Below are 24,997 nucleotides of genomic sequence, written 5' to 3'. Positions count from 1 at the left end.
GTTTTGGAGTATTTTTACAAAATACAGGAGTTACTAAATTCATCAGATTATTAATATTAAGCAAAAACTTCAAGTTATTAGTACCTGAGAACATATGTTGCCAAAATGAAAGTCATTTGTACCATAAAGATGGAATAAGTTGACAAACTATGAACAGACATTGAGCAACTAACTTATGCAGATTTCAAATTAATAATTTAGTTATTTGACCAATAGTTTCTGAATTATCTATATCTTTGTCATAGCATGTAACTTTTACTAATTACACTGATTCAGCATTAAATATGCATTTTGATGCATATAGTACACATTGTGATGTATAGTTTATACAGTAAATGCAAGACCCTCAAGAACATTGATATACAGAGGGATCTTGGGGTGCAAGTCCATAGTTCCCTGAAAAGGGGCAACACGTGGGTAAGATAGTAAAGAGATGTACGGCATGCTGGCCTTCATCAGTCGGGGAATTAAATATAAACGTTGGTAAGTCATGTTGCAGCTGTATAAAACTTTAGTTAGACTACATTTGAAGTGTTGTCTATAGTTCTGGCTGCCACGCTATAGAAAGGTTGTAGAGGTGCAAAAGAGGTTTACCAGGATGTTGCCTGGATTGGAGTGTATTAGCTATAAGGAGAAGTTGGACAAACTGGGTTGTTTTCACGACAGGATGGGAGGCTGAGGGGCAACGTGATAGAAACATATAAAATCATGACAAGCATGGATAGGATGAATAGTCAGACGTTCCCAGGAGATGTGCAAGGCAATTTTTCTTTTAAATGCAGAGGATGCTTAGTGCCTGGAACATGCTGCCAGGGGAAGTGGTAGAATTTGATACAATAGCAATGATTAAGAGGCATTTAGACAGACACATGAACAGGCAGGGAACTGAAGGATATGGATCATGTGCAAGCAGGTGGGATTAGATTTGAATGGCATCATGGTCAATGCAGAGACGTTGGGCCGAAGGGCCAATTTCTGTGCTGTACTGTTCTATGATATTGTGTATCCAAAGTCAAACATTCTTTTCTTTACGATAAACTATTTTCTTGTACCTCTTCAACAATCGTTACTTTCCACATGGAGAAAAGATGTTAGAAGTCTATCCATATTAGGGTTACAATTGTATGCACCATACAAAACAATAAAGCAAAATAATTAATGGTTAAGTATTAATCTAATATGCAGACAGTTGTAGATCAATGTTTGTTTTCCCACAAACCTACATTTTGCAGACAGTATTTAAAGTAAACCATGTGACTCCATCATCTAATATACATTCTTGTCATCCAACAATCAAAACTAAATTTACTTCTGTGATGGAAATGACATGTACCAAAATAAGTTTCTGACATCATTCCATTTAAAAAAAGGATACAAATGTGATATTGAACATAAACTATAGGAATGTTCTACAGAATTCAAAACTGTAACAAATTCCACCATTTGCACATAATCTGATGCTGAGAAAAAATGTAAAAATTCTATGACCCTGGAGCAAGCTTGCAGATGAGCTTTATAGCTTTGTGACATGCACTTCGGATGAAGGTTGGACAGGAAGGTCTGGCTGTCATCTGCTCTATTGCCACTCGAAGCTCATAAAACAATGTCCTGTTAATAAAAAGTAGAAAGCCAGTTAGCTCCTTCAGATCACAAGGCATCGCATATTTGCTGTGTAAACAAAGTATTCATAGCCTGGTAATAAATCAAAGGACTACCCATTTTATATTGAGCGGTTCTTTTTTTCTACTCAAGTCTGTTATCTAATGTAGAATGTCATTTTGAGCTATGCTGATTAAATTAATGTGGGAAAATTAAAATATTTAATAAATCATCATAAAGCATCCTCTAGGTACATTATTGACTAGTACAAGGATTTATGATCTCACTCACAGTCACACTACCAATGATCAAATGTTGTAACAGATTTACATTTATGATAATAACCTGCATTATAAAGCTATTTATTATAAAGTAGGACCAGACGTCATGTGTTGTACATGTTGATCAGCAAAATCAAATATTCTATAATACATTTAGCCATTGTCCAAGATCTTCCATGTTCTAAAGTCATAAGCATTTGGTTGAACCTCTAACCTTAATTAACTTTACATTAATTAGACAAATAAACTAGATTAGAATGATTCACAAAACAGAAGTTGGAAGCTCTCCAGCTTCACAAAACAGAAGTAAGTAACTTGCAGAGCTACCAATAGGATTCCAGGTGACATGTAGCAATTATGTTAACAGGTAAAGTTATCACACGAGGTTGGTCAAAACAAGGTAACTATTCAAGCTTGATTCCTTTCTCTGTCTGAACGACCAATCCAGGCTTTGTTGTTATGAAGGATAAAATGGAGGGAAAAACATCAATGGGTTGTGTACTCTTCCTGCTGGCTAGAGATAAGCATCCCAAATTAATGGGAGATATTAGGTGTTGTGTTAGAAACTATACAGAGGAGAAAAATCAATGTAACAACTTCATGAAAGTCACAGGGAGGATAAATGCAATTTTGTGAAGCTAAAAGTAGTGTGCAACTATTTGTTCAGTAACTTGTGATAATTCACAATTCATGTGATATCTCTTCCGTGCCACAAGCAACTGATCAATTTGTTCATTAATAATGGACATCTTTCACAAGCAGATATTTTATCAACAACACCTCCTCCCAAACTATTAGTTTCATATCTCACAAAGACAGAACAGGTACTTATGCAACGTATTTGATTTGTACTGATTGACTCAAGTCCAAAATTCCTCACATGACATATTTTTACTTTCAATAAACGAGAAAGCAATATGTAAAAATAACAAAATTTGAGGGACAGTGAGCCCTTTGACTATCTTATACAAGACAACGAAACAATAGTACTGCCAGATGGTCAGGAGCAAGTTGCCTGTCTGTTTCTAAGGCTCAATATGATCTGTTGTTTGAAAGAACTAACTGGAATGGTGCACAATAATCTACAGGCAGAATTTTAAACAAATAGCATGAGCTTAGCTGAATTATATTAATAGAAGTTCATTATTCTGCTAGAAAGTAGTAAGAAATTTAATGAAAGCACATTTAGGAAAATATGGTTTCTAAAACAACAGAAGCTGAGGGTTAAAGCAAAGAAAACAGTGTTCCATCTGTTCACTTGAAAATTTAATATTAAATTCTTTCACTGCCAATTTAACATGAAAACACAAATCATGGAGATTTTAATGTCAAATTAACCTTATCTGTCTCACCACACAAGTTAGCAATCTACCAAGAAAATCATGAGTTCTTGCAACATGAAAAAGAGAATTGTAAAAATACACTTTCACCTGATGTTCAATACATTTACTTCCATTAATGGATTTATTTTCTTACCAACACCCCTTCTCCCTGCTATATTCATACTCAGAATTTCCAATGACAGCAAACACATTAATGGTTGTTGCATTTAGAATGCAATCAAAGGATTCATTGCTCCATGACAGCTTCAATCAATAAAGCCGTGGATATAAGAAAAGCAGCTTGATGAAGGCACATTTATGCTTATAAATTTTGAAACAGCCTATGCACACGTGTAAACATATTGACTGAGTTCCCAAAATGAGTATTAGAATAAATCATAATGTAAAATTAAGAATAGGTCATTCAATGCATCTCAGAGCTATCTAAGTGTAAAAACCTGTATGACATCAATCACTTTCTTCCAATGGAAAACAGTCCTTTTTAACTGAAGTAAACACACAAGTTTCACTTCTCAGCTTTTCCTAGAATAGTTTCCATTCATTACACTTTTCTGCCCATTCTCTTTCAGGTTTTAAAATAACGGCTGAATTAAGCCAAGACTGGCAGGTTGAAAAGAAAGGGAACAGCGTTATGAATACAGCCTTTGAATATGAAGGTAGGGTTGCCAAAATATTGGAATGCTTCCAAGACATTGTTTATGGACTTTCTTTGCTTGGAATGTAGTCCCTGTATGGCAATGATGCTATTTTGCCATATACATATGATAATTGACAAGATACAGTATTCTTTACTCAGTATTAGTAAAATTTGTATTTAATGCAAATTGCTTTTGAAGAATCGTAATCCTGTGTTAAGGTGTGTTAGGTTTGGAAAGCTGCCAGTATCTACATACAAACAGGAGCATCTTCCTGCACTATTAAAAGCATTCATTTAATTTTTGAAATCCAAAACATTTTATAGTATAAAAGTAAGTATAATTAGAATTATATTCACAAGCCTGGCAAGGAAAAAACAGGTTATTCCAGTTTTCATAGTTTCAACCATAGAGCTAATCACAAAGAAATGTTTTTAGCCAGAAGCATATTGACAATTCCAGTTAACATTTTATGCATGTTCCTATTTTGGCCTTCGGTGATAAAAACAATGTTATCTGGCTGCACTTGCCAAGTCGTGAAGGAAGGCTGTTCAGAAGTTCTGCTGGCAGATGACCTCATGGGGCTTCAGGCATTCTTTGCATATCATCAGCTATCAACTGCACTGATGGGCAATGGTCAGATGCTGTGCAGCTTAAACCAAAGACTTGTCTTAATCCCTGTTCTGTGACATGATTAATGAGATGGAATTCCCATTCTGGGCTTCCTACCAATCAATAGGCAGATGGGCAATGGTGAATGCAGACACTCAAAGCAACAAGACAGTAGGAGCTGCTGAAGCCCAGCTCAGACAATTGGGTTAGAAAGAATTTTTTTTGACATTTAATGAAAATTTGATTGCACCCTAGGCTATTGTATAATTCCGATTGGCTGACAAGGTGCATCAGTACACATTACACACAACATTTACTTCGGTTCCAGTCATAGGGATTCAGTTCTATTAGCTTTGACAGTTGGGTTTCGACATCTATAGTTTCGTACACAATATTTTCACTTTCCTCCAGTTAATGGGAGATACCATTCATTTTAAATAATTTCTCATAGTGGTTAACATCTTGTACTGAATCAAAGCAATGCTTCTAAGTACTAAGCTAACAAAACAAAGAATTTATTATGTACACTCTTTACACTTTGTCAATTCAAAATAGGATTTATTGATAGCAGGAATACTGAAACATCATAAAGCTATCAATTAAACAAAAATAATAGAAAATATAAATTAATAAATTTAATTTTAAAATAATTTTAGATTCAACACTAACCTGAGGATATCGTAAAATTTTGAAGATAAGAAAGTAATAACCGTAATTTCACGTAGCTGCTCAGTGTGTTCTTGGGTACACATACATAAACGCAAATTAATTTAAAAGCAAATTAAAACATTTTTTAAAAATTCTGGCAAGCTATAAGTTTTAACATTATGCAGCTCTTCCTAGGTCCCTAGTCCTGCTTCATTGGTACTCTGTAAAATTGAGAAAAATCCACTGAGGCGGCTCTGGACGAACCTATGACTAACAGCCTCCTTTGAAAACTCTGTTCATGTTTTTACAACTGACAAAGTGCACCACAGCAGACAAAACAATCCATGGCATTCCAAAACAGATCATATTCTAAATAAAATAACCCAAAACATTCTGAAAAAATCTAACTTTTTCCCCATCGACAAATTCTTTGAAAACTTCCAGGATCTATACTCTGATCTATATTTTCACCAAAAAAGGAATTAGTTCTTCTTGTCCATATACCATGTTTAATTGAAACTTGTCAATTAGCTTTTAAGATAGATTGCTGACAGACAGACAAACAGGGGTAAAAGCATTACTCCTCCAGTCTTTGGTAGCAGAGGTAAGAAATTTCTTCTGTCATTAATATTAACAGACGTAAACTAGCATCCTTCAACTGCAAATAATTTAATTTCAAAAAATTTTTTTTTTCTTTAATTGGGAACATGACATCCAATATTTCAAAATTATTAAATGTTTTGACATTGTAAATGTGGGAAAGATATTTTTACTGGTCAGTGTTTCAGTAATCAGAGGTATACACTTAAGATCATAATCAAAAGAGCAAAGGCCAAGATTGAGAATGTTTTAATGCAGGAAATTGAAAAATCATGGAACAGCCTACCAAAAACAATGATGGATGCAGAATCCATAAACGTTTTCAGTTGATATTCATACACATACTACCAGGGGTATATTAGAAAGTGGATAATTCATCCAGAGGCAGCACAGACACACTGGGCCAATGGTCTCATTCCATATTACAGAAATTTGCCAACACTTTAAAGATAGAGAAGCTGTCCAATACATGCTCATTATCTCATTTAAACTGATAGGAACTACTAAGAGTGCTCATGTGAAGAAAATAATATAGAAATCAAGAAGTTGCTTTCAGTCACTCAACACTGCTCCAGAGGAAATACTGTTGAAGATCAGCAGAATCTAACTGGTATGAAATCAGTGAATTGGCAAAATCTTTCATTTTTTTCATTTAGTCTTGCTATAAAAACCTTTGTAAAACTTATATAGAGTCATAGAAATGTACAGCACGGAAACAGACACTTCAGTCCAACCCGTCCATGCCGACCAGATATCCCAACCCAATCTAGTCCCACCTGCCACCACCCTATCCCTCCAATCCCTTCCCATTCATGTACCTATCCAAATGCCTTTTAAATGTTGCAATTGTGCCAGCCTCCATCACTTCCTCTGGCAGTTCATTCCATACACATACTACCCTCTGCGTGACAAAGGTGCCCCTTAGGTCTCTATTATATCTTTCCCCTCTCACCCTAAACCTATGCCCTCTAGTTCTGGACTCCTCCAGCCAAGGGAAAATACTTTGTCTATTTATCCTATCCATGCTCCTCATTATTGTGTAAAGCTCTATAAGGTCACCCCTCAGCCTCAGCTCCAGGGAAAACAGCCCTATAGCTCAAATCCTCCAATCCTGGCAACATCCTTGTAAATCTTTTCTGAACCCGTTCAAGTTTCACAACATCTTTCCGATAAGAAGGAGACCAGAATTGCACGCAATATTCCAACAGTGGCCTAACCAATGACCTGTACAGCTGCAACATGACTACCCAACTCCTGTACTCAATACTCTGACCAATAAAGGAAAGCATACCAAACGCCTTCTTCACGATCCTATCTACCAGCAACTCCACTTGCAAGGAGTTATGAACCTGCACTCCAAGACCTCTGTTCATCAACACTCCCTAGGACCTGACCATTAAGTGTATAAGTCCTGTTACGATTTGCTTTCCCAAAATGCAGCATCTTGCATTTATCTAAATTAAACTCCATCTGCCATTTATCTTGTCGATGGAATTTTTAAAAAATCACTTTGGAAGGTCGTGTGATTGTTGCGAGCTGGGACATGGTATAAATATGAATAAAATGCAAGGTTTGTGAAGGTTTGTAGCTCAGGTTGAGGTTTAGGGTGTAGATTTGCTCGCTGAGCTATCAAATCTACAGCTCAGCAAACAAACCTACACCCTATGTGTAAAATTTAATTGTAATAACTTTATTACCCATTACATCTGCCTTTGGTGAGCTGCTTTCTTGAACCGCTGCAGCCCGTTTGCTGTAGGTAGATCCACAATGCAATTAAGGAAAGGAGTACTAGGATTTTCAGCAACACTGAAGGAATGGCAATATATTTTTAAGCCAGGATGAACACAGAATATAGAACAGTACAGGCTCTTTGGCCCTCGATGTTGTGCCAGACTTTTAACCTACTCTAAGATCAGACTAACCTACATACCCTTCACTGTACTAACATCCACGTGCCTATCCAAGAGGCGTTTAAATGTCCCTAATGTATCTGACTCTGCCACTACTGCTGGCAGTGCATTCCAAGTACCCACCACTCTGAATAAAGAACCGAACTCTGACATCTCCCCTAAACCTTCCTCCAATTACCTTAAAATTATGCCTCCTCGTAGTAGACATTTCTGCCATGGGTAAAAGTCTCTGTCTACCCACTCTATCTATGCCTCTCAATAACCTATACAACTCTATCAAGTCACCTCTCATCCTTCTTTGCTCCAATGAAAAAAGCCTTAGCTCCCTCAACCTTTCTTCATAAGACAAGCCTCCAGTCCTGGCAGCATCCTGGTAAATCTCCTCTGCACCCTCTCTAAAGCTTCCACATCTTTCCTATAATGAGGCAACCAGAACTGAACACAATATTGTATGGTCTAACTAGGGCTCTATAGAGCTGCCACATAACCCCACGGCTCTTAAACTCAATATCCTTACTAATGAAAGTCAACACACCATACGCTTTCTTAATGACCCTATCAACCTGGGTGGCAACGTTGAGGGATCGATGGACATGGATCCCAAGATTCCTCTGTTCCTCCACACTGGCAAGAATCTTGCATTTAACCCTATATTCTGCATTCAAATTCAACCTTCCAAAGTGAATGACTTCACACTTTTTCAGGTTGAATCGCATCTGCCACTTATCAGCCCAGTTTGGCATCCTGTCAAAGTCATGTTGCAACCTACAACAGCCCTGCACACAATCCACAACTCCACTAACCTTCATGTCATCAGCAAACTTACTGACCCACACATCCACTTCCTCATCCAAGTCATATATAAAAATCACAAAAATCACAGCAAAGGTCCCAGAACCAATCCCTGCGGAACACCACTAAGGAGTAGCTTATAGGAGAACTAGCAGGTGGTGGTGTCCCCATGTATCTGCTGCCTGTCTCATTCTGGATAGTGGTGGTCACGTGCTATCTAAGGAGCCTTGGTGAATTTCTGCAGTGTTTCCTCTAGATGGTACACAGTGCTGCTATTGAAGATCAGTGATGGAGGGATTGAATATTTTTTGTGAATGAGTTGCCAATCAAGGGCATTACTTTGTCTAGAGTGTGGTGCTGGAAAAGCACAGCAGGTCAGGCAGCATCCGACGAGCAAGAAAAATCGACATTTCGGGCATAAGCCCTTCATGAGGAATAGTATTACTTTGTCCGACATGGTGTCAAGATTCTGGAGTGTTGTTGGAACTGCTCCTATCTAAGCCAAGTGCTAAGCAGCTAGGGACTATCCTATCATAGAAGAGAAAATGAGGTCTGCAGATGCTGGAGATCAGAGATGGAAATGTGTTGCTGGAGAAGCGCAGCAGGTCAGGCAGCATCTAGGGAACAGGAGAATCGACGTTTCGGGCATTAGCCCTTCTTCAGGAATGAGGAAAGTTTGTCCAGCAGGCTAAGATAAAAGATGGGGAGGAGGGACTTGGGGGAGGGGCGTCGGAAATGTGATAGGTGGAAAAAGGTCAAGGTGAGGGTGATAGGACAGATTGGGGTGGGGGCGGAGAGGTCGGGAAGAAGATTGCAGGTTAGGGAGGCGGTGCTGAATTTGATGGATTTGACTGAGACAGGCTGGGGGGAGGGGAAATGAGGAAACTGGTGAAATCCGAGTTCATCCCTTGTGGTTGGAGGGTTCCTAGCCGGAAGATGAGGCGTTCTTCCTCCAACCGTCGTTTCGCTGTGGTCTGACGATGGAGGAGTCCAAAGACCTGCATATCCTTGGTGGAGTGGGAGGGGGAATTGAAATGTTGAGCTACAGGGTGGTTGGGTTGGTTGGTCCTATCATACTCTGATTTGTGCCTTGTAGATAGTGGATGGGCTTTTAGTCGTCAGCAATTGAGTTACATGCTGCAGAACTCCTAGTCTTTGACCTGTTTTTGTAGCCACAGTATTTGTGGCTCATGCAGCTCATTTTCTAATTAATGGTAACCACCAAGATGTCATTAGTGGGGCATTCAGTGATGATAGTGCTTGCAAATGTAAAGGAGTGATGGTTAGATTTTCTATTGTTGGAGACGGTCATTGCCTGACATCTGTGCCACGCAAATGTTATTTGCCACTTGTCAGTCCAAACTTGTATTTATTTATTTGCATATGGGCTATTTCAATGTATGAACAGTTGTGAACAGTGTTGCATATTATGCAATGAGCAGATATCCACACTTCTGGCCTTACTATGGTGGGAAGGTCATAAATGAAACAGCTGAAAATGTTGGATGCTACATTTAACTCCAGTAGAGATGTCATAGAGCTGAGATGAGTTTTCTCCAACAGGCACAAACATTGTCCGTTGGGTTAGTATGACTCCAAACACTGAAGACTCTCCCCTCTCTTCCCCCTTCCCTCCAGTGAATTGTTTAAAACTACCATTCATGAGTGAATGTTGCACGATCACAGAGGATAGATCGGATTTGTTGGTTGTGGAATTACTTATACAGCCAAAGGGTCACACAGCATGGAAACAGACCTTTCTGGCCAACCAGTCTATGTCAAACATAATCCCAAACCAAGCTAGTCCCACCTGCCTATTCCTGGTCCATATCCCTCCAAACCTTTCCTATTTATCTACTTATCTAAATTCTTTTAAATGTTGTAACTGTGCCCAAGCATATCACTTCTTCGAAGTTCATTCTACGCGCGAACCATCCTTGTGTAAAAAAATTGCCCATGTCTTCTTTAAATCTCTCTCACCTCACCTTAGAAGTATGCCCCCTAGTCTTGAAATTCCTCATCTGAGGGAAGAGACTCCTCACATTAATCCTATCTAATAAGGTCACCTCTCAACTCCTATGCTCCAGTGAAATAAGTCGCAGTCTATCCAGCCTTTTATTATAATTCAAACCTTCCATAACAGGCAACATCCTGGTAAATCTCTTCTGAACCATCTCTATCTTAATAATATCCTTTCTATAACAGGGTGACCAGAACTGGACACAGTACTTCAGAAGAGTCCTCACTAATGTCCTATACAACCTCAATATAACTTCCCAACTCCTAAACTCAAAGGACTGAGCAATTAAGGCAAGCATGTTAAATGCTTTTTTAACCACCCTAAACATGACGCAAATTTCAACGAATTAGGTGTCTGAACCCCTAGGTTCCCCTGTTCTACAACACTACTCAAAGCCCTACCATTAATTGTACAAATCCTGCCCTGGCTTGTTATGTCAACATGTAATACCTCGTATTTATCCAAATTGAATTTAGCTCTATCACTTGTTGATTCTGCTGTTTGGCACACAAGTAGCTTGATGTCTTGTGTGCTCTTGGCATTCCTGCATACTTCCTTAAAACAAGGTTGATCCTCTGGTTTGATAATAACAGTAGAGTAGGTAATCTACCTGGTCATGAGGTGCAGATTGTGTTGGAGTAGTGTTATGCTGATAGCCCAGTGTCTCATGGATGCACAGTCTGCAGTAGTTAGATCTAGTTGAAGTTGTCACATTGCACATGGTGATTGTGTGACATAACATGATGGAGGGTATTCTCAATATGAAGACAGGGGTTGAGCTAGATGCTGTAGAATTCCTAATCTCTAACCTGCTCTATTTACTTAGCTCATCCAGCTCATTTTCTAATTAATGGCAACCCCAAGATATTGATAGTGGGGCATTCAGTGATGGTAAGGACTGTGTGGTAGTCACTCTTAGCAATCCTGTGATGGACAGATGCATCTATGGATGGGAAGACTGGTAAGAAATGAGGCCAATTATCTCTTTCCTCACCACTGCTGCAGATCCAATCTAGCAGCTATGTCCTTTAGGACCAAACCAGCTTAGTCAGTCGTGTTGATGCTGAGCATGTCTTGACAGTGTATACTGAGGTGCCCATTCAGAATTTATTCTGTACTCTTGCCATCCTCATTGCTTCTTCCAAGTGGTGTTCAACATGGAGGAGAGACTGAAGGTGAAGTGGTAATCAGCAGGCGGTTTCTTTGCCTTTTTTTAACCTGATGCCAAAAGACTTCATGGGGTCTGGAGTAAGGTGAGAGCATGTAGGGCAACTCCCTTCAGATTGTATACCACTGTCACTACCTCTGATGGATCTTTCCTTGTCATGGGACAGGACATTCCTTGACATGCTGTTGGGATACTGTGTGCAAGATATGATTCTGAGCTTTGTCAGGTTGTTGCTTAACTAGTCTGTTGGACAGCTCTCCCAATTGTGGCACTAGCCCCAGGTGCTTTTAAGGAGAACTTTGCAAGGTTGAGGGGGCTGTGTTTGGCCTTTCCTGCTCCTTAGTTGAGGCCAGCCAGTCCTTTTAGCTTTGTTTAGTTTTTTGGACACTTTCTAGCAGTTGGTAGAATAGAGGCCAGACTAGGCAAGGAGGCAGTTTTCTTTCCCTGAAGGACATTAGTGACCCAAATAAGTTCTTATGACAATCAATGACTGTTTCATAGTCATCACTAGACTTTAACTCCAGTTTTTAAGGAAGTGGTGTGACTTAAACCCAAGTCCACAGAGCATTACCAGGGCAGCGATATTAGCAATCCCAACTGTAGCAGTGTTGTTATATGTATACCAAATTTACTGCCAAGCACCTCGAGAACAAGTACAAGTGCAGAATACCAAATTGAACCATTATGATCAAAAACACTTCCACACACTTTTTTTTGGCTTATTATGATTTAAGCTCTGTTTCAACGCATCATAGACATTTGTTTTGCCATCTGAAAATTCAAAAGAAAAGAATAATCACTTTTTAAGTTCTTCATTTAGTGTCTGTGAGAACACTGAATTTATGATTGGCTGTTCATCCTCATTAATGACATAACTGCCTTTGGAGGTTTGGTGATCCTTTTGACTTGGCATCAGAGTTAAACTGCTTTCAGAAAACCGTGGAGATTGGCTAAATCTTTTGGCCAGGTTTCTTCAAGACAGTGGTGAGCATCCATAATTTGTTAGCAATCACAAAATAGAGCTTAATATAATGCCACTACTTATGTCTCTCATTAAGAACAATGTGATTAATTTGGTTCTAAATTTTTGTTTGGAGAATTGAGAAGATCCTCAAGATTAAAGAAAAACTATTTTTCTAATCAACCTGTTCAAAAATGTTAAAGGTGGAAGAGAGATTACTATCTAAATGGAGTCAAGTTTGTTTAGCACCACTTCCTTGTTGGTGGCCACCATACTTAGCTCTGTTCCTTCACTCTCGAATTTTTGGGATCTTACTCATTTCTTCCACCATAAAGACTGATGTGAAGTAATTATTCAGTTCCTCAGCCATTTCCTTGTTCCCCACTACTATCTCTCTAGCATCATTTTCCAGTGGCCCAATGTCCACTTTGCTTCTATTTTGCTCTTTATATATCTATAGAATCTCTGACAGTCTTCCTTTATTTTTGTTGCTCTTTGGTCTTTGTAAGCTTCCCTGAAGGTGGATAAATCACCTGCACCAGATAGACTACACCTCAGAGTTCTACAGGAGATAGCTGAAGAGATAGTGGAGGTTGAAGTGGTGATCTTTCAGGAATCACTAGAATCAAGGATTGGAAAACTGCTAATGTTAAACCCCTGTTTAAAAAAGGGAGCAAAGCAAAAGACAGAAAATTATAGACCGATTAGTCTAACCTCAGTCATGGGTACTGTCCTGGAATCCATTGTGAAGGATGAGATTTCTGAATACTTGGAAGTGTATGGTAAAATAGGGCAAACTCAACATATTTTCATCAAGAGGAGGACATGCCTGACAAATCTGCCAGAAGTCTTTGAGGAAGTAATAAGCAGATTACATCCGTTGGCTCTCCTTGGTCTAATTTACCTGAACTTCAAGAAGGCCTTTGACAAAGTGCCACAGAGGAGTCTACTGAGTAAGATAAAGGCCCATGGTGTTCGAGGCAAGGTGCTAGCACAGTTAGAAGTTTGGCTATCTGGCAGAAAGCAGAGAGTGGGGATAAAAGGGTCCTTCTCAGGTTGGCAGTCAGTGACAAGTGGTGTTCCACAAGGCTCAGTGTTGGGACCACAACTTTTCACTTTATAATTAATGATCTACTTGAAAGAACTGAGAGCATTCTGGCTAGGTTGCAGACAATACAAAGATAGGTAGAAGGACAGGTAGCATTGACAAGGTGGGGAGGCTGCAGAAGGATTTGGATAGGTTAGGAGAGTGGGCAACCTTTGGTTACAGCGGACTAAATGTTATTCCAATTGTCAATTTTGGCCAAGTTCAATGAGGTCACGTGAAATTTCTCACTATTTTCCAAAACATGCCTTACTACATCCTATCTTTCCTCTCACTACAAGCAGAAGTATTTGCCACCATGAGGAACACCCAGCATTTATGGCACTGATGCCATTTTTAAAATCTGGCCATGCACCAGGCTAAGTGCTCATAGCGAGGGTGGAACCAAACACAATCACATCTTAGGGCCTATAGGTGACAATCCATTGCATATACATGTGCACATTTGCAAATCTATTCCAGTTTAATAACAAAACTACACAGCTTATTTGTCCTTAGCCTCATTCTATTTTAGAACCCTGCCTAAGGGAATGCTACTCTTTCCTCAAAGCAATATCCCAATATCTTATTTTTCAATGCAAGACCATCACATTGTTTCAAACATTTAAGACCCGTCACTCTTATTCAGCAACAGCAAAAAAAAAGCAAATGAACAGAAACAGTTGTTTTCGGAAACACACAAAGGACTACTTGCCTTTTGAGCAGCAACAAATCCATGGTCAATGAATGAATGCACACAGCTTATTGCTATTGGAATGGTGTTAATCAAATCCTATCAGCTATGATGCGCCTTATACGGCAGTACTTTATGCTGCTGAAGGCAACACTCCTCATGCTCAATGTCCTCCTTTTCCTTCTTGGAAGACAACTTTTGTTCTCCCAGCTCTTCAGCATCGAGCACATCCCACCCTTTACTTGGCTCCAGTTGTGGAGAGCACAGCATGCTAAAATTATGCATCTGGACTATATTGCAAAGCCTCTTCAGACCAAAACAAGTAACAGTACATCATTACCAAGAAACCTATTGGCTACTCCCTATGTCTGGTTGAAGAATGGGCCACGTTGTATTTATGTTTGGCCTCAGTCAGGTGTTTGCATAATTGAGTCATCAGTCATGTTGCAGTGGTTAGCCTTTGTCTTCCAGTAACCATCCTTATAAGGCATTACAAACCCTTAGCAGTTCCGCACACTCCTTCATATAGTGAGACATGGAGGATTTGGACAAGGAGGACCATGAAATGCCTGTACCTAACCTTTGGTATAGAGACTTTGTTCAAATGAATGCAGCACAAACTGTGTCCTGCAAATACAGCATCTACAGTTTCCTCCTATATGATATTTTTTCAACTCATGCTCACATTACCCATGAAAGACAGCTTCGCATATAACAGCAATCAGTTTTGCGTCCTTGTGCAGCCTGAGATTTTGGTCACTCAGGACGGCCTTTGATTAGCTCATTTCCACTACTGGCAGACCCTGTAACTGCTGCTGTATGGTTTCTGAGAGTGGCAGGCATGACCCCTGTTAAAACCAGCCCCTAGAATCAAAATTAGAATATTTGTCAGACTCTGTCTTGAGTCAGTTTTGCAGAGGTGAGAATTTTGGCAACTTTGCATTCCTGACTTGGAGCAAACATCCATGTCATAGTGCCAAATTGGTTCTACATTGTTATCCCTTTAAGTTTGGTCCTCGAAATGAAACCACCTATACCAACCCATCAGGCCATCTTGTCTTCTTAAAATAAGAAAGTGTCAGTTTTAAAGTCTATTGTCCATTACATTTGTAATGGGATAGTTTGGATTCAGTATGATCAAGCAACGCTGTCAATCACTTGAATCTCATCAGAGAATCTCTGAGACAACATCGGGGTTCAATAGGCCTCGTAAGACTATCATTCTCTCCGGTTCATGGTCAAAATGGTGATTCCAACTAAACTCATTAGATGCAGAAGTCTAAAGCTATTTTGATGTTAAGAAATACTGGACTTGTATTGGCAGAACTGTACTTTGAAAAGCTGTTTCAATATTTGGCTTTGTATTTCTTGCAAGAAAGGTGTCACGATTCGCAACCAGTAACATCATGCAAACGGTTCTCCACTGACTGGATCCATTCTTAGTTTTGAATTTTATAGGTCCTTTAAGTGATTCATAATATGAATCATATCTTTTTGTTGCAACTCATGCAACAGAACCATTCTTCCATCCAAATAAATAAATTGGGATACTTAATTATTTCCTTTTACTGCATAATATGAAATCATCTTCACTAAACCTTTCGACAGAGCCATCTATTATTTAATTAGCTATTACGTAACAAGCTCCCACAGGCAAAATTTCCAGAAATTTGTGATCGCTGTTTTCCAAAAACAGTTTACAGTTTCAAGGTGGTGGTGACTTAGTAGTAATCTCACTGGACCAGTTTTCCAAGACATCAGGCTTGACCTGTGTGGAACTGCTGTAAAACAAACAGGGATGCTGTCCAGGCCCTGTTTTCCAGCTGAGGCCTTCCCTTGAAATACAGGAAATAAATGCAAGAGCTGATGCTGAGTATTTGCATTGCTGACTCTAACAACTTATAACTTATTCGCTGAGTGACTTTGATTCATTTCATGTACAATACTTTCGATCATATAGCATCATATATTTAATCGTACATATCTATTAATTATGAGTTTACTGAATGGTGGAGCAGGACCGAAGGGTGGAATGGCCTACTCCTGCTACTAATGCATACACTGGTGCCTGTACTGGCTCTTTTCCCAGAATAATGCTCTTATTCCATAGCCTGAACTTGATTGTAACTTCTAGATAAAAATGTTTAGGCCAGGTTGCTCAGCAGTTGGGAAAATGTTAGAGTCTATTATAAAAGGATGTAATAACATAGCATTTAGAAATACATAATCTAACCAATTAGAGTAAACATGGCTTCATGAAGGGGAAATCATATCTGACAAATTTGTTGGAATTCTTTGAGGTGGTAACAAACAGGATAAAGAGAAACCAAGACATGTAATATATTTGGATTTCCAAAAGGCATTCAAATAAGGTATGCACACAAGGCTACTTAATAACATAACAGCTCATGGTGTTGGCAAGAGGTGAAGTCGAGACAAATTCTGCAGAAGGACAGGTTAAATGAGTGGTTAAGAACTTGGTAGATGAAATATAAAAACTGAAAGATGGAGTATAATATTGGAAAATGTGAGATCATACACTTTGAGAGGAAGAACAAAGGAGCTGAACACTACATAAATGGAGACAGACCGTAGCAAAGAGAGATTTACAGATCTGTGTACATCACAAAAAGCTGGCATCCATATTTAGCCAGGTAACAGGGATTTGAATGGCACTAGGCCTTTATTTCACAGGCTATATAGCACAAAACAGGAGTCTAAAATCTACAAGGCACTTGTCAGACTAGATCAAAAATACTGTGAACAGTTTTGGTCCCTTTTAAAGGAAAGATATACTGGCATCAGATGCATTTAAGGGAAGGTTTGCTTGGTTGACCTTGAGCATGAAGGCATTTACTTATGAGGAGAAGTTTAGTAAGTTGGGGTTGTACTCATTGGAATATCGAAGAATTAGAAGCAACCTTACTGAAACATAAAAGATTCTAGGAGGCTTGTTAGGGTAGAGACAGAGAGGCTGTTTCCCTAGTGAGAGACTCTAGGACCAGACAGCATAGAAAAATGGGTTATATATTTAAGACACAGATGAGGAGGAATGTCTTCTCTCAGGGGGATTGCAAATCTATGGAATTCTTCACTACAGGGAGCTGCAGAGGCTGAGTCATTAATTATATACAAGGTTGTGCTAGATGGATTACAATAAGAGAAATAGTAAGGGAATTGAGGGTTACTGGAAAAAAAAGTAGGAATGTGGAGTTGAGAATGATCACATCAGCAACAATTTCATTGAATGGTGGAGCAGACTAAATGGGATGAATGGTCTATAATATTCTGGGAACACAGGTCCAAATGGAAAAGCATGATTTATATAAAGATCTGGGATATGGAAGATGGTCGACTGGCAACTATGCAACCACTGTCAATTGTGATAAAATTCATTTAGTTCACTTCCTTTTGGGAAGAAAATCTCCCAACCTTACCTGGTCTCAGGAAGTGGAGAAGTCAATGTTTTAGGCATAACCCTTCTTCAGGACCGGGGATGGGTGTACAAGGAGCTGCAAAAAAAGGGGGTGGCAGGGGCAGGATGGTGAAATGGGGATAGGTGAAGCAAGTAAAGGGTACAACCTGGTTGGTCAAATTCTTCCCATTGACCAACCAAGTCATACCCTCAACCTGTCTTCACTTATCCCCACTTTATCTGCAGCTACCCCACACCCACCCCCAGTTCTGAAGAAGTGTTAAACCCAAAATGTCAACTTCTGCACCTTCTGATGCTACCTGACTTGCTGTGTTCTTCCAGCCTCCTGCTGGTCTATTTTGGATTCCAGCATCTGAAGCTGTTTTTTTGTCTTTAACCTTACCTGGTCTAGCTTGCACATAATTACTGACTACAGCAATGGAGTTGACCCTTAACTGCCCTCTGGGCAATTAGGGATGGGAAATAAATGCTGACTTAGTCAATGACAACCATATCACATGAACGAATTTTAAAAATGTTAGCAATTTGAGGTCTTCGTCCAACATGACCAAAATGCATAGTAATTCTCCTTGCTAAAAAGTCAAAAGAATTGGTTATAGTTTTGAGACACTATTTATCATCAAATCAGCCAAACTCTGATGCGGCTTTTCCCCCTTTCCATGTCATATCACAGACTTCCTTTGTTTAACTTTTGCTATATGTTAAATCACTCATTCATGAAAAATATCTGGTACTGTAATGGAATTACACCAGTTTGACCAGATAATGAAGATTAGATTTAAGATCTAAAACCAGATCTTTTCGCTTTTGCAAGATGTACTGCAACAGATTCAAACTGTTGCTTTCCATTTGCTTCCACTTTGGGCAATTGATGGTGTATGTTGCAGATAATGTCTCCTATTCACGGTCATGCAAATAATCCATCATCTGCTTTTGGAAATTTAATGACTCACTACTCACTAATTGCTCCTTGGCACAAACTATATTTTTTAAAGTGACATGTAACGGATGCTTAAAAGATTCAAACTGTATGTGTAACTTGACTATTTACTCCTTGACTGCATAAGATTCACAGACGTCTCAGATGGTTCTCTCAGCTTGTTGTGAATATATGGATGTGTCAAATTTTTTTTCTCAAAACCTGAAGTTCAGTCTGTTGCTGCAGTCATTATCTAAACTATTCCATAATGTAACCTCTTTGTTCAGTACAATGTAACTGCTATGCTGTAAGCTATGACACTCGTTGCCCCAGCATTCCTGCTCTACATTCTCATAGGTACATCCTAGGACTGGCTCCACAGTATTGTCTAAGCCTTTGGCAACATCTGTCACAAAGTCTTTCTAAAGGAGTTATCAAACACATTCCTGCCAAAATTTGGAGATGCCGGTGTTGGACTGGGGTGTACAAAGTTAAAAGTCACATAAACCTGTTGGACTATAACCTGGTGTTAATTGGAAGCACACTATCTTTCGGAGCGACGCTCCTTCTTCAGGTGATGAAGGAGCATCGCTCCGAAAGCTAGTGTGATGAATTCCTGCCAAAGCTAGCTTCATAGATTTCTTTTAAATTGTCACCACCAAATTAAAAGTATCTAAGGTTCCATCCTCTCTCCCCTGCTCTGTTACTTTACTGATCAATAGTCTTCCTTCCATTCTTACCCGTTCAAAAACAAACATGATTCCACCAACTTCAGAATTCATCATTTCAGTGCATGGTGTACATTACCACATGCTAAGATAATAAAATGTTCAGTATGATGCAGAAATATTTTCACTGTTCCTTTTGCAAGTCTAACCAACATCAAACATGTCTTAATTGATACAATCTTTGGTTTTTATTTTCCATTTTTGGATATTCCTGGTTTTGCTCCAATATCATACTGAACCTCTATGCCATTAAGCGTGCATTGCCAAAGCAGTCTCCAATAAGACTGGTTTCCTCTGTTGTACTGTCACGCTTTCTACTCAACAACTCCCATTGTTTTACAAGCAGGGCACAAATACAATTCAGTTCTTTGGGAATGTGCTTCTTGTTGTACAAGGTGTAAAGGTCGGAATGGATTAATTTTGAGGAGTAATTGAAGTGCTATTCACTCTCATGTATTGCAGACCTGGTGAGAGAACAGCTGAGGATCTCAGAGAAAGATCTATCATATAGTTCTTAATCTCTGTGACAGTGTTTATCATTTTAATTGAATGTATACTTTGTTCTAAACATGCAATAAACCACATCTTGTTAATTGGTGAGGGAATTACCAAGAGAAAAAAATCTGGTTAAGGTCATCCTAACCAATCTAGCTGTTGCAGATGTGCCCATAGGAGTGATCACTACATAGACTTTGTGGAGACAAGGTCCCATCTTCACACTGAGGCTACACATTAGCATGTTGTGCGACACTGCCACCGTACTAAATGAGACAGACTTTGAATAAATCTAGCAACTAAAGATTGGGCATCCATGAGGCTCTGTGTATCATCATCAGCAGCAGAATAGCATTCAACAACAATCTGAAACCTACTGGTCTGGCTCACTCTATCATTACAATCAAGTTGAGAAATAACCGCCCCCAAGTGCAATGTCAAGTGCAGGCGGTCATGCCAAGAGCAGCATCAAGCTTACCTAAAAAAATGAAGTCAACCTGGCGAAGTTTCAACACAGAATTTGTTGTCTGCCAAGCAGCAGAGCAATACACAGGGGTAAACAATTTCACAACCAATGGATCAGATCTAAGCTCTGTAGTCTTACCACATCCAGTTGTGAATGGTGATGGACAGTAAATAACTCACTGGAAGAGGCAGCTCCACAAATATTCCCATTTTCAAATAATAGAAGAGTCCAGGACATCACTGGAAAAGATAACACTTAAGTATTTGCATCCCATCTTCAGCCTCAAGTGCTCAGTGGATGATCCATCTCATCCTCATCCTGAGGTCCTGTGCATCATAGATGCCAGCTTCACTAATCAACCAAGCGATGGAACAAGGTTTTGACAATACTATCAAGTGGTACTTGCAAAGGATTAATCTGCTCATTGACGCACAGTTTGTGTTCCACCTGGACCCCTGACCTCACTACAGCCTTAGTTCAAACATGGACAAAAGCACCGAATTCCAGAGGGAAGGTGGGAGTTACTGGTTGTGACATTAAAATAATATTTGATGGTGTAAGAAGACCGAGCAAGACTAGAGACAATGGGAAACGGGGAAAACTCTATGCTGGTTGAAGTTATATAAAAGGAAGATGATTGTACATTCTGGAAGAGGAAGGCAGTGGTATTACGGTAATTACACTAGAATAATAATCCAGATCATCAGATTAATGTTCTGGGGAACCTGTTTACAATCCCGCTACGCTAGATGGTGAAACCTGAATTCAAGAAAAATCTGGAATAGCTCACCTAAGCGTCGCTGTGTAACCATTGTTTATTGTAACAACTCAACTGGTTCATTAATGTCCTTTAGGGAAGGAACTGTGCCGCCCTTACCTGGTCTAGACCACACATGACTCCAGATGCACCGCAACATGACCAATTCTCTGAGCCAGTATTTACTGCCCACCCCTAGCCCAGACAGCAATACCCACATTCCATGAACAAATAATTAAAAACACAACTCATCAGGAGTTCCTCAGAATAGCATCCTAGGTCCAACCATCTTCAGCTGCTTGCCTCGATAAAAGAAGTCAGAAGTGTGGATGCTTGCTGACAATTGCACAGTTATGGCATCTCAAGTACTGAAACAGTCCATGTCCAAATCAGCAAGACCTGGACAACACCCTCACTTTGTCACAAATGTTTCGTGCCATTTGTCAGCCAAACACTTGGCAGGCAATGACATTCTACAAAAACAGTGAATCTAGCTCATGTTCTTTGACATTCAGTAGCATTACCATTGGTGAAACTACTGCCATCAAGAATCTGGGCGTTATGATTGACCAGAAACTTAACTCTACCAGCCATACTATGTCTACAACAACAAGTCAGAGACTGGGAATTCAGTGGCAAGTAAATAATGTCTATTTCTCCCAGTGCCTGTCCAATCTACAAGGCATAAGTCAGAAGTATGATAAAAAAGTAAGTGCCTCCGTTTTTCAGACCGAAAGCCTGTGACCAGTGGAGTGCCACAAGGCTTGGTGCTGGGCCCTCTACTTTTTGTCATTTATATAAATGATTTGGATGCAAGCATAAGAGGTACAGTTAGTAAGTTTGCAGATGACACCAAAATTCAAAGTGCAGTGGATAGCGAAGAGGGTTACCTCAGATTACAACAGGATATGGACCAGATGGGCCAATGGGCTGAGAAGTGCCACATGGAGTTTAATTCAGATAAATGAGAGGTGCTGCATTTTGGGAAAACAAATCTTAGCAGGACTTATACACTTAATGGTAAGGTCCTAGGAAGTGTTGCTGAACCTTGGAGGGCAGGTTCATAGCTCCTTGAAAGTGGAGTTGCAGATAGATAGGATAGTGAAGAAGGCGTTTGGTATGCTTTCCTTTATTGGTCAGAGTGTTGAGTACAGGAGTTGGGAGGTCATATTACGGTGTACAGGACTTTGGTTAGGCCACTGTTGGAATACTGCATGGAATTCTGGTCTCCTTCCAATCGGAAAGATGTTGTGAAACTTGAAAGGGTTCAGAAAAGATGTACAAGGATGTTGCCAGGGAGGATCTGAGCTACAGGGAGAGGCTGAACAGGCTGGGGCTGTTTTCCCTGGAGCGTCGGAGGCTGAGGGGTGACCTTATAGAAGTTTACAAAATTATGAGGGGCATGGATAGGATAAATAGACAAAGTCTTTTGGGTGGGGGAGTCCAGAACTAGAGGGCATAGGTTTAGGGCGAGACGGGAAAGATATAAAACAGACCGAAGGGGCAACTTTTTCACACAGAAGGTGGTACATGTATGGAATGGGCTGCCAGAGGAAGTGGTGGAGGCTGGTACAAGGGCAACATTTAAAAGGCATCTGGATGGCTATATAAATAGGAAGGGTTTGGAGGGATATGGGCTGAGTGCTGGCAGGTGGGACTAGTTTGGATTGGGATATCTGGTCGGCATGGACGGGTTGGACTGAAGGGTCTGTTTCCATGCTGCACATCTCTATGACTCTTGTTAGGTTAGCCAGACCAGACCAAACATGCCCTATAGACCCCTATGCTAAGAATGCTGGTAGTACAACAATCTCAAAATGAGCAACAGTGCAGAGATCCTCATACAACATGGTGAGCAGCAGTGCAATCACACCACAGCATCACGCCACAAATTGACTATGGCAGACATTTGAAGATGTCTTAAACACAGCTTTAAGAAGCCTGTTCATCAGCAGGAAGTGAATGATACTTAAGAACTCTCCAGAAGGAAACCTGTGGCAACGTTCATCAAGGCAGCATCTACAATTGATGGTAAAATGTCTTTCACACTCGTAAGAAACATGTCACAGCAGGACAGTGTTTGCGATTCCTTGGAGCTGGAGTATTAGTCACTGCAATGCAGTTACAGATTGCATTGGTTGCCAGCGATCTGTAAAAGTTAGTGAGTTTCAACAAGATTTGTAGCTCAGATTGAGGTTCTGGACATAAGTTTGCTTGTCGAGCTGGAAGGTTCGTTTTCAGACATTTCATCTCCATTCTGGGCAACATAGTCAGCAAGCCTCCGTTGAAGCACTGGTGGTATGGCCCGCTTTTCATTTGTGTGGTTAGGTTTCCTTGGGTTAGAACAAAGAAAATTTACAGCCCAGGTTCAGGCCCTCCAAGCCTGTGCCAATCCAAATCTACTGGAAAACATATCGCTCAATTCTTAAGCATCTGTATCCCTCTGCTCCCCACGTAATCATGCATCTGTCCAGACGCACCTGAAATGAATCTACCGTGCCTGCCTCTACTACCTCTGCTGGCAGTGCGTTCCAGGCACCTACCACCCTCTGTGTAAAGTACTTGCCATAGACATTCCCTTTAAACTTTTCAACTCTCACCTTGAACGCATGACCTCTCGTTATTGAATCCCTCACCCTGGGAAAAAGCTTATCTGTATCGACCCTGTCTATACTCTTCATGATTTTGTAGACCTCAATCAGGTCCCCCCCAATCTCCTTTTTTCTAATGAAAACAATCCTAACCTACTCAACCTCTCTTCATAGCTAGCACCTTCCATACTAGACAACATCTTTGTAAACCTTCTCTGCACCCTCTCCAAAGCGTCCACATTGTTTTGGTAATGTGGCCACCAGAACTGTACACAGAATTCTAAATGCAGCCGAACTAAAGTCTTGTACAATTTTAATATGACCTGCCAGCTCTTATACTCAATACCCCGTCCGATGAAGGCAAGCATACCATATGTCTGCTTGACCACTCTATCCACCTGTGCAGCCACATGCAGGATACAATGGACCTGAACTCCCAGATCTCTCTGCTCATCAACTTTTCCCAAGGCTTTTCTGTTTACAGTACAGTTCGCTTGAGAAGTAGACTTCCCAGAGTGCAGCACCTCTCATTTGCCTGGACTGAACTCCATCTTCCACTTCTCCAGCCAACTCCCCAGTCTATCTATATTCTCCTGCATTCTTCGACAGTCCCCTTTGGTTTCTGCTACTCCACCAATCTTCGTGTCATCTGCAAACTTACTGATCGGACCAACAGTGCCCTCTTCCAGATCATTTATGTATATCACAAACAACAGTGGCCCCAGCACTGACTACTGTGGAACACCACTGGTCACCTTTCTCCATTTTGAGAAACTCCCTTCAACTACTACTTTGTCTCTTGTTGCTCAATCAGTTCTTTATCCACCTAGCTAGAACACCCTGCACGCCACGTGACTTGACTTTCTCTATTAGTTTACCATGGGGAACCTTATCAATAGGAGAAAGTGAGGTCTGCAGATGCTGGAGATCAGAGCTGGAAATGTGTTGCTGCAAAAGCGCAGCAGGTCAGGCAGCATCCAGGGAACAGGAGAATCGACATTTCGGGCATAAGCCCTTCTTTAGGAATGAGGAACGTTTGTCCAGCAGGCTAAGAAATGATGGCGGATGATGCGCTGTACATGGAGATTGGTGGGGTGGTAGGTGAGGACCAGTGGGGTTCTGTCCTGGTGGCGGTTGGAGGGGCGGGGTTCAAGGGCGGAGGAGCGGGAAGTGGAAGAGATGCGGTGGAGGGCATCGTCGACCACGTCGGGGGGGGAAATTGAGGTCCTTGAAGAAGGAGGCCACCTGGGTTGTGCGT

The 24,997-nt window shown here is 40.3% G+C and overlaps 1 protein-coding gene across 3 annotated transcripts in view; it reads right to left on the bottom strand.

Moving 5' to 3' along the window:
• Positions 1-899: 899 nt before the first annotated feature.
• LOC122557152 (transmembrane protein 33-like) overlaps positions 900-24,997 on the bottom strand; it is a 158,424-nt gene continuing 134,326 nt past the window's right edge. Inside the window, exon 8 of one of the 3 annotated variants that reach the window (XM_043704515.1) lies at positions 900-1,608. In XM_043704515.1, the coding sequence (XP_043560450.1) occupies positions 1,482-1,608 (127 nt within the window). In that variant the 3' untranslated portion in view covers positions 900-1,481. Of the gene's footprint in view, positions 1,609-15,987; positions 16,183-24,997 lie in introns of those variants that run through there. The other 2 variants (XM_043704517.1, XM_043704514.1) reach the window with 2 other exon arrangements.

The sequence above is a fragment of the Chiloscyllium plagiosum genome, chromosome 15 (genome assembly GCF_004010195.1).
Source record: "Chiloscyllium plagiosum isolate BGI_BamShark_2017 chromosome 15, ASM401019v2, whole genome shotgun sequence".
In the NCBI taxonomy this organism is placed as follows: Eukaryota; Metazoa; Chordata; class Chondrichthyes; order Orectolobiformes; family Hemiscylliidae; genus Chiloscyllium; species Chiloscyllium plagiosum.
This window is presented reverse-complemented; position numbering and strand designations above follow the sequence as displayed.